Source organism: Physeter macrocephalus, chromosome 15 (assembly GCF_002837175.3).
Source record: "Physeter macrocephalus isolate SW-GA chromosome 15, ASM283717v5, whole genome shotgun sequence".
In the NCBI taxonomy this organism is placed as follows: domain Eukaryota; kingdom Metazoa; phylum Chordata; class Mammalia; order Artiodactyla; family Physeteridae; genus Physeter; species Physeter macrocephalus.
This window is the reverse complement of record NC_041228.1, coordinates 62880885-62899380: the sequence shown is the minus strand read 5'-3', so window position 1 is coordinate 62899380 and position 18496 is coordinate 62880885. Positions and strand designations below refer to the sequence as shown.

At 36.6% G+C, this 18496-nt stretch overlaps 1 protein-coding gene across 1 annotated transcript in view; it reads right to left on the bottom strand.

Annotated features, from left to right (window-relative positions):
- Window positions 1–6542: 6542 nt before the first annotated feature.
- UBE2W (ubiquitin conjugating enzyme E2 W) overlaps window positions 6543–18496 on the bottom strand; it is a 77210-nt gene continuing 65256 nt past the window's right edge. Inside the window, 1 exon segment of the mRNA XM_055091016.1 lies at window positions 6543–11853. Within this exon segment, the coding sequence (XP_054946991.1) occupies window positions 11752–11853 (102 nt within the window). The 3' untranslated portion in view covers window positions 6543–11751.

Below are 18496 nucleotides of genomic sequence, written 5' to 3'. Positions count from 1 at the left end.
AACATATTAATTCACAATTTTTAAAGACTATACTCCATTTATAGTTATTAAAAAATATTGGCTATATCCCCTGTGCCGTACAATTTGTAGCTTATTTTATACATAGTAGTATCTTTTAATCCCTTATCCACATCTTGTCCCTTTCCCCTTCCCTCTCCCCATTGGTAACGAATAGTTTGTTCTCTATATCTGTAAGTCTGTTCTCTTTTGCTATATTCACTAGTCTTATTTTTTAGATTCCACATATAAGTGATAACATACAGTATTTGTGTTACTCTTATTCCACTTAGCATAAAACTCTCCAAGTTTGTTCGTGTTGTTGCAAATGGCAAAATTTCATTATTTTTTATGGTGGAGTAGTATCCCATTGTGTGTGTGTGTGTGTGTGTGTATATATATATATATATATATATATACCACAGCTTCTGCATCCATCCATCCCTTCCCCCACCCTTTCCCCTTTGGTATCCATAAGTTTGTTTTCTATGTCTGTCTGTGAGTCTGTTTTGTAAATTTCATTTGTATCATATTTTAGATTCCACTTAAGTGCTATCATATATTTGTCTTCCTCTGTCTGACTTACTTCACTTAGTATGATAATCTCCAGTCCATCCATGTTGCTACAAATGGCATTATTTCATTCTTTTTGATGGCTGAGTAATATTCCATTGTGGTGTGTGTGTGTGTGTGTGTGTGTGTGTGTGTGTATGTGTGTGTGTGTGTATACACTACATATTCTTTATCCGGTCCTTGGTCGATGGACATTTAGGTTGCTTTCATGTCTTGGCTATTGTAAACAGTGGGGCTATGAACGCTGGGGTGCATGTATCTTTTTTGAATTAGAGTTTTCTCTGGATATATGCCCAGGAGTGGGATTGCTAGATCATATGGTAACTCTATTTTTGCTTTTTTAAGGAACTTCCATACTGTTTTCCATAGTGACTGTATCAATTTACATTCCCACCAACAGTGTAGGAGGGTTCCCTTTTCTTCACACCCTCTCCAGCATTTTTACTGTTTGTGGACTTTTTAATGATGGCATTCTGATTGGTGTGAGGTGGTACCTCATTGTAGTTTTGATTTGCATTTCTCTGGTAATCAGCGATGTTGAGCATCTTATTTTATCAACTGTTTTCAATAATTTGTGCCATAGTTAAGAAATCTTTGCCGAATTCAAGATGTCAGATTTTCTCATTTTCTTAAAGCAGTTTCACAGTTTTTATTCTTAATTTAGGTCTATGATTCATCTGGGGTTAATGTTTGTATATGGTATGAGGTGGGATTTTTATTTTTTGCAAGTGGCTCTTCAAACGTTCTAGTACGATGCGTTGAATAGATTATTCTTTTCTTCTAAAAGTGCCCTGGAATCTCTGTTGAAAATCAACTGACCCTACCTTTGGACTCTGCCTTCTGTTCCATTGATGTGTATGTCTATATTTATGCCAATACTTTACAGTCAATTCACGTCAGCATCGTCTGTTGTCTGGATTACAATTAAGCCTCTCGTTTTCTCTTCCAGTTCTGTGACCTTTCCAAACACACACTCCAGCCTACGGCCAAGGTAATTTTTCTGAAGTGCAAATCTGACTCTGTCAGTCACTACTGCCCGTAAGCTAAAATCAAAACTCTATAACCTGGTCTCGCAGGTTCTAGCTCTAGTTTTATCTCTTGACTTATTTCCACCACTCCCTCATCCAAATTGAACGCTACAAACACGGTTCTCTCTCGCCCTGGGTTTTTGCATTTGCTGTGTGCTTTAGCTCATATGCCTGGCAAATACTCTTCACTTCCGCTGAAATTCTTTCCAGACTCCCTTAGTCAGCTGTGACTGTTCCTGCTTTTTTCTTAAATTTTTATTGGAATATAGTTGATTTACAATGTAAATCATGTTTCTGCTGTACAGGAAAGTGAATCAGTTATACGTATATAGACGTACACATATGTGTATATATATAAATATATATTCTTTTTTTAGATTCTTTTCCTGTATAGGTCGTTACAGAGTACTGAGTAGAGTTCCCTGTGCTCTACAGCAGGTCCTTATTAGTGACCTGCTTTGTGATTGGTGCTGCTGTGATGCTCACTCAGCATTCTCTTATTACCCGGACGCCACTGTCCTTCCCTGCCAGATCATAAGCTCCTTGGGACCCAGGAGGCACTCAGTATTTGAACGAGTATAAAGTGAACAAGACGGGTTCTTGTTCTTGAGAAACTCCCAACACGGTGTGGCATGCAGAGCAGTAAACCACGTCAGACTGTGTCACTCCCTTCCCCACACCTCCAGTGCTTTCTAGGTCTGTTGTTTCTGCTTTTTTTTTTTTTAATCATGATGTCCTGTTTCCCAGATCTTTTGTGTACTGATCGCTGTATTGAAATAAATCCCTTGGGGGAATAATTTGAGGCCTACAAAGAGAATAGCTTTCTCCAGAGTGGAGTTTCAGTTGCTTCTGATAACCTCCTGAGGACATGGCCAGTCACGGACCTCTTCTTTTTTTTTTTGGCGGTACGCGGGCCTCTCCCAGTTGCGGCCTCTCCCGTTGCGGAGCACAGGCTCCGGACGCGGACGCGCAGGCTCAGCGGCCATGGCTCACGGGCCCAGCCGCTCCGCGGCACGTGGGATCCTCCCGGACCGGGGCACGAACCCGTGTCCCCTGCATCGGCAGGCGGACTCTCAACCACCGCGCCACCAGGGAAGCCCACGGACCTCTTCTTAATCTAGGTCCACAACCTGACATTCCCCAAACCACTCCAGGGTGCAAGTCTGAATCAGGGCTGTTTCCTCAAGTGACCTTTACTCTGGGAGTGGAATTCTACCGGGTTCTGGCTTTAAGTTAGTTTTGATGGGTGGGATGTTGGCGTAGTAACTCAGACTCATTTGGGGCATACCCTGGGCTTTGTTTTCTGGGCAAACTTCCCTGTGACATTGCCCACACATTGGCTCAGTTTCCTAATTCCCTCCCAACTGCCAAATGCCCTGAGAACAGAGGCATCTCTGAGTGCTCGGCTCATCTCTTTGTTTAGTGGAAACTTTGGAAAATCGATTTCAATCTTACCCTGACTCGTAAAGCCCTGTATCATTTGGCCTCTGGCTTCTACTCCCCAAGTCTCTGAACCAGACAGTCATCCTCTGGGCTGACCTTCATACAAGTCCTCTCCTAGAGCTTTTAAAGCACTTTGCTACCTTTGGGCTTGCCTAGAACCCATCCACAGTTTGTATGTTTCACGCCATGACAACACTTTTTGCAAACAACGTGTTCCTCTGATTATCAGAAACTGCCACTTATCTGTACCCCTTCAGGCTCATCACTGTTGTATTATCTTTTCTTATCGCCCTTATCATAGGCCTTTGGAAGATATATGCTTCCTCTTATCTGCCATCCTTCTTGGTATAGGAGAGGTCATCACTAAGTATTTGCTTAATGTCCAATTTTAACCTTAGTGAGTGTCAGGTTTACCTTTATGATCTCAGAGTCCCTTAGATATATTTAGTTTAAAACAATTATATTCTTAATTTGTGAATACATTCAAGCAATTTACCTCAGAGATAAAGGATTTTATTTAAAAAAAGCAAAACCTATTAAGAATGACAAATGACTTACTTTAAAGCAATTTTTTTCAAATTCTCTGGGACAGGAAGGGTAGGGTGTTCTGCTATAACATTTCACACAGATGGTGGTTTGGTTTAGATGTTTCAAAATTGCTAGTGCCCAAGTTTCTTTGAAAAAGCTAGGATAGAAATACAAGCACAATCAGGTTAATTCAACTAACATTTATTAAAAGCTTATGTGGCAGCTAAGACCCGACACAGCCAAATAAATAAATATTTTTTTTTTTTTAAAAAGCTTATGTGATATGTACTGTGTGCCACATGCTGGATACACAAACACAACTGAGACATTATCCCAGTGTAAAGAGTTCCAGATAGAAGACTGGTAGGGGGTAAACAGGGAAGGACAAAGACAGTAACTTTATAACCACATCTGAACTGGACCTTGCAGGTAGAAAAGCAGAAAATGAACATTTTGGGAGCAGGGGAGAACATCAGCCGAGTACAGGTAGTCTTGCGGCACTGTTACTCACGGGACAAGGTATGTGGAGGGCTGAAGAGCAGCCATGGAACACCTGGACCGGCAGCGATAAGTCAAAACGCCAAGGGGACTGGAGAAAAGGGAAAGAAATTCCAGAGATGGCTTGAAGGCTCAACAGGACCGAAAAATGTCAGAGAGAACTAGTAAATAGTGTTAGAGTCTTCGTTTTGATAACTAAGTCAGATAGGAATGCAATTAACTATAACAGAAAAAGACATATGGATGGCCAAGAGGCACATGAAAAGATGCTCAACATCACTAATCATTAGAAAAAGGCAGATCAGAACTACAACTACAACTAGGTATCACCTCACACCAGTCAGAATGGCCATTATCAAAAAATCTATAAATAATAAATGCTGGAGAGGGTGTGGAGAAAAGGGAACCCTCTTGCACTGTTGGTGGGAATGTAAATTGATACAGTCACTGTGGAGAACAGTATGGAGGTTCCTTAAAAAACTAAAAACTGAACTACCATATGACCCAGCAATCCCACGACTGGGCATATACCCTGAGAAAACCATAATTCAGAAAGATACATGCACCCCAATGTTCACCGCAGCACTATTTACAATAGCCAGGATATGGAAGCAACCCAAATGTCCATCGACAGAGGAATGAAGAAGATGTGGCATATACACACACACACACACACACACACACATATATACATACATACATACATACACACAATGGAATATTACTCAGCCATAAAAGGGAACGAAATTGGGTCATTTGTACAGATGTGGATGGACCTAGAGACTGTCATAGTGAAGCCAGAAAGAGAAAAACAAATATCGTATATTAACGCATATATGTGGAATCTAGAAAAATGGTACAGATGAACCTATCTGCAAAGCAGAAATAGAGACAAAGATGTAGAGAACAAACGTGTGGACACCAGCGGGGGAAGAGGGGGTGGGGTGAATTGGGAGATTGGGATTGACATATATACGCCACGGGATATGAAACAGATAACTAGTGGACCTGCTGTATAGAATGGGGAACTCTACTCGGTGCTCTGTGGTGACCTGGGTGGGACGGGATGTGTGTATACGTATGGCTGGTTCACTTCACTGTACAGCAGTAGCTAGCACAACACTGTAAAGCAACTATACCCCAATAAAAAGTTAAAAAAAACCACACCATATAAAAGAAATAGGCATTTGGGGGGCTGAGAGTGGAGATAAGAAATTTTTCATGTTAAGTGGCCTTTTCTGCAGGATATAGCCAACCACATTAGGGTCTTGCCTGATGATATATATCTACCCACATTAGGTCCTTGAAGATCAACTACATGTATGAGAAGATATTCTCCACCTTACTTCCTTATTTCAGCTTTCCTTATTTGACCCTTTTATTCAGTTCATGTTTAATTTTGCCATGTATTACGTTAGCATGAAAAGTACTGTGGAATACAGGGAGGGTTTCAACAAAACCACTTATCCACAGTAGCTTAAACTAGTGAAGAAAAGTTATACCTTCTGTCGGAGGTAGAAATTATTTTAAGGATTATAATAAAAGGAGAGAGTGCCATCAAAGTACAAAGAAAGATGAACCTTGCATCTATCTAACCAGCTACTAATCTAGTTGTTTAGGGCTGCAGAAACAGCTTGTTGGGATAAGAGAGTTTTATGGTAGTACAGCTGCCCCAGTGAGGAGTACAGTAGATCCCCTGTGAAAAGAAAACTTAGAACGGCCAGCAGGACACACTGAATTTCTTCCTGCCAGGAATACCTGAGATGTGGAGATATCCCCTTCTTCTGCTTACCTCCTTCTCTCTTCTCATAGCTTCAGGAGTCAGTCACTTATGTAAGTTAGTTGATCTGCTTGTGTACTTGGGAAAGCATGTCCTTATTAATCGTACAACTTGAAGCTCAGGAGCACCAGACTCATGGTAACTCTGAGCAAGTGCTCCAGTCTCAATTCCATCTTTTCTGAAAATGCCCAGTCTTTTATCAGGACTCAGTTAAAGCATGAAGAACCACTACAACACACTAGGTTACACTACTAAGCAAAGATGATCTTTAAATAAAAAAACAAGTGGCTTTAGTGACTATCTTCAGTCTGTTGTATTCATTTTGGAAATGGACATGTGATTATTTCCATAATCCTTTAAAGATCACAGTCTTTTATAAAAAGGAACTATTATATAAATTTTCACATTATCATAAACTGCAAAAAGGTTTAATATCTATCCAATTTAGCACTGAAGTCTACAGAAAAAGAAATCAATGACAACTGCTTTATTATTAAAAGTTACTGAATTCCATAAAGCACACAATGTAGTTTGTATTCAACTAACAAAAGTTTGATACATGTATTTAAAAATATATAATATATAGATTTATCTGTCAACATTTATATTCTATTTAAAAAGCAGTAGCTTTACATATTTTACAACTTGGTTTTATAAAATATTAAAAATATATAATATATAGATTTATCTGTCAACATTTATATTCTATTTAAAACCCAGTAGCTTTACATATTTTACAACTTGATTTTGTAAAATACATACATCCGCCCTATGCAAATCTTCAAGCATGAGCTTCCATTCCTATTAATAAAATGCACAATCTATATTTCTGAATATTCAGAGAAAAATGGTACCAACTAAAAATAACATATCCATCATGACTTGAACATGCACCTAATTCTTGGCTACTAGATAACTGACCTAATAATCTATTCAAATAACTATGTTCCTTGAGCTTGACAATCATTTTGCACTATGTAAACAATCTGTGATTAACCTTGAAGAGACTTGCATTTCCAGGGTATCTGACACAATCTACCAAATTCTTTATTCGTCCTGTTTCAGGTTTTTAATTAGAGAGGCAAGATTATTCAGTAATTTGATGTGCCAGGAAATCTGACAAGTCACACCTAACAAGACAAAGCCCGGTGAGTTTTGAAACCGTGCTTTTGCCTTTGAGAAAACAGCTCTGAGAATTACTGTGGGAGCAAACTTTCTCAAAACCCTGATGGTGTATGTGCCAAGAAATAGAACAAGAACTATTACTCCTTTCCCAATCAAATGTGCTCAACTTGCAAAACTCGAGTTCTTTAGGTATGTGAAGACGTACTGGCTTCTATTCAGACATTCCTTCCACATATTCAAAATGGCTTCAGATATCACAGTTTTATTAACAAAAAACTTTTCATAAGAAAGATATTCATGTAATAATTTTGGAGATTCATCCCCAACTATAAGTCCCAATGCTAACATTTGAGAATTAAAGTCACAATAAACACCTCAATTATCAGGACCATAGTCAGAACCAGAACTTCAACTTGAAGGACAGAGATCTAAGTTTGAAGTACATGTTTAGATTCCACGGGCCTCTAATGATAATGATGTATATAAATCTGTCTTTAATTTATGCTGAGAAAGTAAATGTCTCCCACAAATTATTATTTTTAAAACACAGTTCCAAGTCTCAAAATGGTTTAGAAACTTAAATGGAAAAACACTTTCACCAAAATAAGTAATTTAACTCATTTGGGCAATAATTAGGCTTCGAGAGAGTCACATCCACAAAGCAAATGAAATTCCCTCAATATCAGTATTTAAGAACTAAATTATACCTAACAGCTTATTTATCAAGTAGTCAATTATTCAAATTTAGCCATCTACTGATGGACTAAGATTAGGTATCAGAAATTATTTTATTTGTAGGATGGAATCTTTTTATTAAAATTTTTTTCCGATATGATTTTAATAATCCTCCTTCTCCAGATTTCCTAACCTCAAGAAAGGGAAAGGGAGAAGAAAGGGAAGGCAGGAAAGAGAGGAGAAAATCTGAGAGGTCAGAGGGACACTGAAGGCTGATCCACTGGTATCTGTGAGGAGACAGGAAGGAAGAAAAATAAAGGAGGAATAAAAATAAAGACTGCAAAGAGGATTAGGGCCAGGAGGTGCAGATTAAAAGATACCTTCTTCACAGATCTTCATCATGCAAAGGCATTAGCATAACAGAATAGTGCAGTAGCTGATTTTGATAACAATGAATCCTCAGAAAAGACTCATATGGTCAAGCCTCAGCTCTTTTTGAAAATAAACTTATGTATACAATTACAAATCTTAAGCATTCAGCTAAAATATGTACAAAAAACTAAATAAAAGTGAGATTGAGAAATGTAAGCAGCAGTAACCATAAAGGCTTAGAACTAGTGACACTGAATTCTTTATTTAAAAAAAATTTTTTTAAAACACACAGTACCTCCTCTTCTCTTCTATTTTTAGGAAGAAGCTTCAACAAGTTTTTAAATATCTCAATTCTCAAAAACAATAGGCTTTTTAAAAAATAAGAGTTGATTACCAGAAACAAGTAATATGTGGTTACATACCATTTTCATATCATTACTCATTTCAATTCATCTTTGATGCAATCTGGGAACAATTAAGCAGTCACTAGATACCTGTTTTAGAATCTGAAGAAATTATTATCCACCACAGGAATCTAATGATATATATTTTTGCATACAGTTAAAATTTCTGAAGGGAAAAAGTAGTAAACTATTCTAGTTACTTCATACGAAATATTTATATACCTAGTCAAAACAATAAGTATTAAGATCTTTCTCCAGATGAACTCTATATAAAAGCTATTTTTAGCATTTTCTTCCGGGGATTAAAAAAAAAGCCTTATTTCCCTGCTAGCTAAAAAGGAGGAATTTGTACATTACAAGTAAGTCCTTTAGAGATGAATACTAAATTCCTTAGGAGAACAGCCATAAAATTTATTTTTAAAAATTTATCTTAAAAAACTGAAAACCGTTTCTCTCTTTAAAATCTATGGCATTAATTACCTACTTGACATAATTTTTTTCTTTTCTTTTTTGATTTTTTGGAAAGGGCACCAAGTTCATGATCTAAACATGCAAAATAAGGAACTGAATGTATCACTGCCTTAACAGAATTTGGCAAACCAGAAGAATGGCCTTAAAATAAATAAATAAATAAATAAAAAAGAAGAGAGTACGTATTGTCCTAAATCTGAAGGTATCATTCTGTAGACCTATGCAGCAGATAGCGCCTCATAGAGGGAACGCAGGGTAGAGGGAAGTACCATGTTCCTATGTACACTTTCTTAGTTATTCTGGTTGACATTCAACAACGCAATACAGAGAAATATTCTTTTTATTATTACAAAGCCGTTAATTGCCCTCTCTTGAGCAATGACTCAGGTAAACATCTTATGCTTTTAATAATGTAACTTATATTTAAAGTTAACTTAATTAAATCTAAGTGCACAGGAGTTTTCAATGATTCCTAAATTCAAGGAAGTAACGCATAAGGTGTTACCAGATTGCAAATTTTGAATGGTTGGTGCTTCTATATTTCAGGATATTTCATCCTATCTTCTTCTCCTTAAACCATAAAATGTACCAAAAATATTTGGTTTTCCTTTGCTTTCCTCTGTGTCATTTTAATTTATTGTACTGTATCTCTATGTAGAGAGAGAGGTATGTTAAAATACTATTATTTGTATTAAAAAACTCAATTGAGGCCATATATGACCTATTAATCTATACGATAGCATTGTTAACCTTTGACCTGGTCTATTAATTCCTTTGGTGAATAAATGTCACAGGTCATTTCTTTATAAAAGGATTTTAGTAAGAGGACCAGCAGTACGGAGAGAGACCCTCACCCCACCCCAGAGAATGATCAAGTGAATCAGTAGTTTAGAGCAGTTACGTAAAATATGAAAAATACGTAATTTACAGCTGCAATTTTCATATTAAAAAGCAGTTAAAAACTAAGAGTAGTTCAAAGCATTCCAAAAAACATTTTTTTGTCTTGTTTAAATCGGCCAACTAATAAATAGACTGATAGAGACTACTGTGAGAATTTGTGTACATCTCTAGTTAAGAACAAAAATGCTTTTAAGTTTAAACACTGGTAGTTGCTAACCAGCAGTATAAACAGTGTCCACAATTTGGTGGCTGGCCATAGTTTAAACTTTTTTTTCAAGTTATTTCTACAGCAGACATATTTTAGAAGTCTACCCACCCCTGAGTTCAACAATTATACTTTTAGAGTGTAAAATTATACGCCCTTAATTAACAACATGTACAAAGCTACAAAATGTCACCTATACAGAGATTAAAAACAATTTTTAAAATATTCTTTGCCAATTATTGATCGGATGGTTTTGCTGGGGTACATATTTCAAACCTTTTAGCCAACTGGCTTTCACTTTTAAGCCCAAATTGATTCATTATATTCACTGCAGGATATGTCAAAAAGAGTGCAACAATAGGCATTAGTAAAAATAACATTGTAGTAGAAACAGATTTTGCATATGTGAAAAGGTAATTTATAAAATACATTAATTGCTTTTTAAAAAGAGAACCTAGTTGCAGTATCATTAACTTACATGGTACTGAGAGTTGGACCTTTCAATTTTTTTTTTTTCTATAGAAAAATGTTATCTAGCTGTAAGCAAAGTCTTAAATAACAAAACAAAGCAAAACAAAACAAATCCCTCCAGAACAAAACTGTATGGTTGTGTGAGACAAATAAGCGAACATATCATTCTATAGTGTACTTCTGCCTAAATTTTAAAATAAAAATGTCCACACTCTTTTGTTAAAACATTAAGCCTCTGTCAAAAATGTATTTCTTATTTTAGGGTACAGGATTGAAGGACAAGATGATACTTACAAGTAAAGAAAATTTACAAGAAAAAACTTGACAAAAGTTTTTCAATTAAAGTACTGTAACATTCAAACTTGACTTAACATAACAAAAGAAACAAAACTGCAAACAAAAATGTTTATGGATTTTCCGAACACAAATAAATGAAATAGTGTCGAGGCAGCAGGGCTCATGCTGACGGCTAGCAGGAAGTAGCAGAGTGTCATCTGCTGGGGAAAATCGTTAACGTACAAACGACAAGCCCAACTCATGGACTGCAGCGGTTTACTCGTCACTCTGCCATTTTTCTTACTTCCAAAATAAAGCCTTGATTAAACCATTCATACCCTATATTACTCACACCTTTACTTCAGAGACTGAGGAACTATATACAACAAATGAATTCATTTTCACCATAGGGATAACATATTGTACCTCTCTGCCAATGTCACTTGAAAACTATCCATGTCAAAACAATTTGACAGCAGATATAAACAATTCAATAAATACGCAATGATCTTTCATTACAGTCCTTTAAAGACGCATGTTAATTCATGCTGTTAACCTTAGGTTCACAGTGCATAGAATCCAAATATAAGCAGTTGGGGTGACTTTCAAAGTAACGTTGGATCCCTCACTTTATTTATAATCCCACTCTTACGGATAAGTTCATTTCAGAGGCCCCATCATGCATTAATCACTGGGTGGCAGGAGTTAATGAAAATTTTTCCTGTTACAACGTCCATTGCCGGCAATGAACGTCCCAAAACCGCCAAGGAAGTCATTGTTATTGCACAATACATGAGGACCTGGAACTTTTCCAAAAGCTTAAAAAAATAAAAATAAAAAATGGAATTATATTTGACATTTCCTGACACCTGCATTAATACTGTATGACTAATAAAAGCATGTCAGTTGCCTGGACTGAACCAGCGATCAACATGCGCCCAGAATGCACACGAGTAAAAATGCAGTAAAAGGAAGTAGTCTTCATTGCCTATAGGTCACTTCCAGTCAAAGGTTAAAGTTCAAAGACTGAATGATCAAAGTGCTCATTTTCTCAGTAGGACTATCTTCTGCTAGGAGGATGATAACAGTGGCATCAACAAGTATCATCTTCAAGAAAAGGAGAAAAAAGATAATTAAAATAGTCAAGCATGCATAAGTAAAATCTACAAGTTAGTCTAATACAGAAATATTTCAAGTAGCAAGAAGAACATGGTTTACATTTCTGACTTGTCTCCCCCAATCCCTGCAAATAAAAAAGTCCGTTTTGTGTTCGAGTATACAGTGACAAGCAAATCAAGCTGTATTCTTTCAGGGAAATGGTAGTTTACACAAATCTTAAAATGATATTATTATCAGTATGTTAGTTCTATTTCAAATAATAAATTGATATATGTTAGCACATATTCATGATTTACCAATCATAAGAGAATTCTTTTATGGGCAACAATTTAAAACTGTAATGAGACAGGAGGTAAACTCCTGACCAACACTGTCATGCTACTTAACACAGAATAATTCAAGTTATGTCACTGAAAGAAGTAACTTCACATATGAGCTACAATCTCTAAATCAATCAGTAGTAAATGTTATTAATTTCTCTTCAGAAAATAAAATTTTCAGCAAGTATACACATACATGCAAAGGAGGTCATTTAAAAAAAAAACAATCCCACAGGTATAGTAACACCTTCTGATAGCCTCAACACATTTATGTAACACATATAAATTCTGGGGAGTTGATGAATTATTTTACAAAATTTACTTCACAAAACCTATTGAAGGACTTTGAGGACTGGGTATTCTTCAGAAAGAATCTCTAGAAAGAAGTAAGACTAGTGGCATCTACCCAAAAGTTGTGAAAGCTCTCAAGGAGAAAATTCTAAACAACTGGCCAAAATATTTTACACGAACCATCCTATGTTAGGATTGATATATTGCTAATAAAATTCTTATTCATCAAGACTCAATGAGAGCTAAAAAGCAGTAAATCTGACTTCTATGCTGGGCAAATTAGTGAAACATTCTATGATCCTATACGTTAAGGGTAATCTAAAGGGTGAAACAGACTAAATTTTAAAAATAAACTGTATCTAAATCATTAAAATCCTTTAAATAAATAAATAAGAACATCCTTAAGAGAAGAAGTAGATAGTTTACAGCCTCTGTCACATTAAAGTATCTGTTTCTTAAATGACTGTGGATCTTGGAATAAAGAGGATATATTTGTCATGGATCAGAATAAGCTTAAGAATATGAGGAGGTTCCTTAAAACATCACTTCTCCAATAGAGTATTTTATAACACTAGGGTCTCCTGAAATTAATACTAAAACATTTAAATCTCTAAGCTAAAAGATGGCACTAGACTCTACCTAGTATAGTATGTCAAACTACTGGGGATGAAGTTTAGTATCCTACCACATAACAATGTTTGCAATAAGAAAAGTGACAGATAAAATGCAACTGAAACATAAAGTTATCTAGTTAACTAGATAGCTTTTATCTCCAAAGACATATCATCTTTGATGGGTGGAACCATAAATGTATCTTTATCAGATTGTTAACTCGGAAAATTTTTCAGTATAGAAGGCTGTTGTATGAATGTGCTACCAACCACCAAAATGATCAGGAGATCTATGAGAAGCCATTCTCCCCAGCCCCAGCCCCATCCCCATCTTGGCTCAGATGTTAAAAGAAGTTTAGGACTAACACGATACTACTTGCTTTGAATCTTCTATCTTTGGAGAAATAAGCTTATTAAATACGTTGTGAAGATGGATTTCAATTATTTCTGATAGCTGGACCCAAAGGGACTAAAACATTACATATCCATGATGGCTATATGTAATAAGGAATCTATGAGTAAAAGTTCAGTATGAAGACAGGTTATGAGCCAAACCCACGTCTACCTTTTCCCTAAATAAGAAGGGAATCACTAAGAAGCAAAACACTCGTTTGTTAACAGAAGGAACACAGTTTCCTAGCTATATGAAAAGGATTATTGGATACTAGGACTGGTTTCCAAAAAAAAAAAGTTGGTAGAGTAAACCTATCTTGGATCAAGACAAATACAGGTCTATAAAAGGTGGTGAAAGAACACAATATGTTTAACCTCTTGGCTAAAGTATTTGTGGCAAAATTATGGCCTAAAAAAAAAAATCTCATAATAAACCACTTAAATTTTTTCTGGAACTACAGAAGAACCTACTAAAATCATACCCTCAAATATAATACATAAAATACCAGTTCAAAAGAGGTGACACCTACCATGGCTAACTTCACTGGGCTTCTGGGAAATGTGAATGAGAGAACTATATTAGAAGGTGGTCATTCAATTTTCCCCAAAGTATAAAAACCATCACATTATATTGGAAACCATCTCCCTGGATATTCCCAGGGAGAGAAGACTAGAAGAAAAGGAACATAGTAAGAGGTCAGTAGATACGAAGTGGGATGCTACCTCCAAGAAACACAAAAATATATCTTTACAGTTCAGTTTCAGTGTCTCAACAGTTTAGGGAATTAAAAGTTTTCCTCTGATGAACTGATTCAAGAAAGATTACACAGTAGACAATAGAGTTGTTATCCTGCAGGAAATAAAGGGCAAAGACTTAAACTAGAGTGAAAGTTTGGACTCAGGAATTTAGAAAGTGGTTTTGTAACCCTTAAAGGTAGTACAAATAAAAAGGTTCTATGGATAGTTATTAAGCAGGGAGAAAAGCAGTTTGTTAATACTAGTCTGAGACAATTTTGTGTTCCTATCTCATTATCCTACAAGGAGATGTTCCAGCTGAATGGAACCAGAATGTAGTCTATAGTTTTATAAAAAATATTGCTCTACTCCCCCCCAATTACCATCTCATCAGTCTACTGGACATAGTATTGAAACATTATGCCAATTTAGTTCTTATAAGCCTAGTTTTCTGCAGCCCATACTCAGCAGCCGTCTTAAACTATATTGTTCAATTATCTATCACCTTAAGGAAACTGCTTCAGGAACCACAGATCTGTACTCCCATCTGTGAAAAGCAACCATTTATGAAACTAAGTCGTATACGTTTAATATTGATCCCAGGAAACTGATGGGTATCATGAATGGACTCTAGTTGGCTATCTAACTGAAGTATTCTTATGATCTCATAAAAAGATACTTAGATTCTATACCTGAATCATAGGTGAATTCTTCAGCCTTTTGTATGCTGAGATGAGCTGTCTTATTCAAATACCTATTTTGGTTAGACCTCTTTACTTTTTTAACCCTATTCTCAGCTCAACTGATTTTTCAAAGCATATGGACCCCCACCTTAATCAGCAACACAGAATATCTGCATTCCAGAGCAGGAATGACCTTAATTCCTTAGTGAACAGAAACTATAAGAGAGCTCTGGACAACAGGTTGATAGTCAACTTCAAGTAATTAACAACAAGGAATATGTATTCACATACCAATGACTTTTTACACTTTAACAAGTTATTGCGTTCTAGAGAAAAATCTCAAAAGAAATGCAATATAAGGTGTGATGTGTACAAAGACAGTAACAGTGGGGTAGCATGACTGGCCTAACTTTCAAGGTATACCAATAATGTAGAAGATCACCAACTTATGCTCAGAGAGGCTTTTTTCCAAGAATCCAACAGTGGTGTCTGGCAGCTCAATTTTGGTGTGTCAGCTGAGTCCCTCTCTTCTAAAACCAGGAGATCAACTCAATTTCAGATTTGTTGTTCTTCATTAATAATGCCTCCAGCCTACATCCTGGAAGCCCCCTCTGAGGTACACAGATGTCACCAATCTGAACCAAAACCTCTCTTGCCTCTTTGATTACAGCTGACAAACACTCTGACCCATGCTGACCCAAGTATGTTGGTCAGCACCACAGAGGGGCTGTGGAGCTTGACATGAGGCCAACAATTCTGCCTGGTTTCTAGAAACTGAAATGTTAAGTGTTTCAGTGAGTTCTTCCAACTCCAAGCAAGTCTTTGTTCAGTCTCTGATCTTTTTGTTTAGCACTGCAGGTCACATCAGGACACTACTCTGATCTTGTAATCCTTTCAGAATTAGATGATGGTAAGAAAATAACTAGAGCCCGCATTTCTTGGTAACTGGCATTAGTTACAAGGAGAACATAAGCAATGAAGATCTTCTGGAACTAAAGCAGCTAAGCAGAAAAACATAAGCTGAAACTTCAAAAGTTCCAAAACAAAGCTAATGTGATTCTGCTTAAATGAGTATGATTACCTTTTTTTGATAAGATTTTCCAAATTCCACTATAATACCAAGGCGGGCTATTTTTCATATTGTTTATTATAACTGTTATTGTGAAATGTATAAAGGAGAAGACAACATACACTACACAGCTGAAATGCTTTAGCTTTGAAAAGGTAAAGGAAGAGTTCAAGGAAGAGCCCCTGTACCCAACCACCTGTATGACAGACAGGTGCTCTATCATCTCAAAGTATAACGAACACTACCCTTCTTTGATTTCGTATGACACTCACTCATGGAGCAAAACCGTCCATTTAAGGGAGAATGCAGGAGAGGAATGATTCAGGCATATAGGATTCAAGCAGGAGCAAAAAAAACACAGCGAGATAAGAATGGTCACTGTACGGCAATGAACTGAGGAGGTTTTAAACAGGATTATCTGTAAACGAAAAAAATTTATCTGTACCTGGGACAAGAAACTAGAAAAGGATAGTCATGATTCAGTTGAATTACAATCAGGTGTCTTTTAAAAACGGCTAATTTGTATTGAGGGGGATACTTTTAATCTGTTTACTGGGAAAATGAATTCCTATACAAACCCTATACTATTTTACATTATGTAAAAGGTTAATTTAGTCTGAAAAGCCTCTTTTCTTAGTACTTCTTGGCTAACTTGGGAGATGATCCACCTTTAAAGTGTTAAAAGACTTTTCTACTTTAGTTATAAAAGTATGGCTTTCTCAAGTAATAGATAAAAGCCATTAACTATGAAAAATAACTTCTACTATGAAGTATATTTTATTTTAAAGAATTTTTAAATTTCCAGTTTTATTATGCAAGTTTTCTTATTCAAAAGCAGGCAATAAGGGACTTCCCTGGAGGTCCAGTGGTTAAAAATCCACCTTCCAATGCAGGGGACGCAGGTTCAATCCCTGGTCGGGGAACTAAGATCCCACATGCTGTGGGGCAACTAAGCCCACACACCACAAATGCAGAGAAGCCCACGTGCTGCAATGAAGATCCCGCGTGCCGAAACTAAGACCCGACACAGCCAAAAATAAAAATAAATAATAAATATTTTTTTTAAAAAGCAAGCAATAAGAAATTCTGGAAGTATTCTTAAGTAAAGGCCTTCTGATAAGTCTTTTTGACTATACAAGGCAGCATTAGAGGGCTTAAAAGATGATTATCTTTTTAAAATTTCCCTACCAGGGAATAAGGAAGGGAAAAATGGGAATATACTGTCTAACAATGGGGTGGGATACAGTGGCAAAGAAAACTGTACTTGCAAAATATACATATTTTAAAAATTCCATCACTCTAAGACAATTTCTTCTCAAGTTTAACAAAAAGACTTAAAAGTGGTTTAAAAACACTGTGGAAAAGACAATTGGGGAATTTTTCTATTATTAGTGAGGTTGGGTCTGAAATAGAATGACTACTATGTTGGCAACTTTGACATTTTAAAAAACGTTTGAGGGCTTCCCTGGTGGCGCAGTGGTTGCGCATCCGCCTGCCGATGCAGGGGACACGGGTTCGTGCCCCGGTCTGGGAAGATCCCACATGCCGCGGAGCGGCTGGGCCCGTGAGCCATGGCCGCTGAGCCTGTGCGTCTGGAGCCTGTGCTCCGCAACGGGAGAGGCCACAACAGAGGGAGCCCCGCGTACCACCAAAAAAAAAAAAAAAAAAAAAAAAAGTTTGATTTAGTTGTATTTGTCAACATTCTTGATTGACTAATCTTAATTTTTGATGAATTTAAGAACTTATTATGTAAAGGTAAAGGGGACTGTGACACTCAAGGGATGTTTTTTCTTTTTGACAAGGTTCTTTGTAAAGGCACAAAGGGAAGAGACAGCTTAGTATTTAGTCCTAAAAGGCAAGAGGGATGTGCAAGAATGAGAAGCCAGAAATGTAAACTGAAGGAAATGGCCAATTAATTCAAGTAGGATCTTGTTTAGCTTTAGTGGACCTTCAGTGTGCAGAAAGAATTCCCATGGGAAACCTGTCCTTTTATATTTAAAAATCCCTGAAACAGGAGTTATCAAGTGACCAGCTATATCAGAATTATTGGGGATATCTTAAAAAGTAAAACAAAACCAGCATTCTGGTACAGTAATAAAGTTGATCAGATTCCTTAAAGGAGGGAGTAATCAACAAGGCTTTGGTGAAAGAGTTCCCAAGAAGAGTGGAAGGAGTCCTTCCAGGCAAATAGCACACGTGGAAACAAGAGGATAAGGAATAGAGTGCCTATTATAAATAATGCTCCATGGAACATTTCATGCATCAAACATTTTTTTGTATTAAAGATGATTTTCCAAGGATGGATTCTCAGAAGTTTAGCAACTAAGACAAAAGTTTCAGTCTTGAATTTCAAGCTTGTTAAATATCACTGAACTGCTAAATACTGCTGAACTGCTGTTTCCTTAAAGGATTACACTAACTTGCTATACCACCAGCAAATATGAAAAGTTTTTTGTCTTTTGTTTTGTTTTTTGCCATGGGGCATGTGGGATCTTAGTTCCCTGACCAGAGATCAAACCCGTGCCGCCT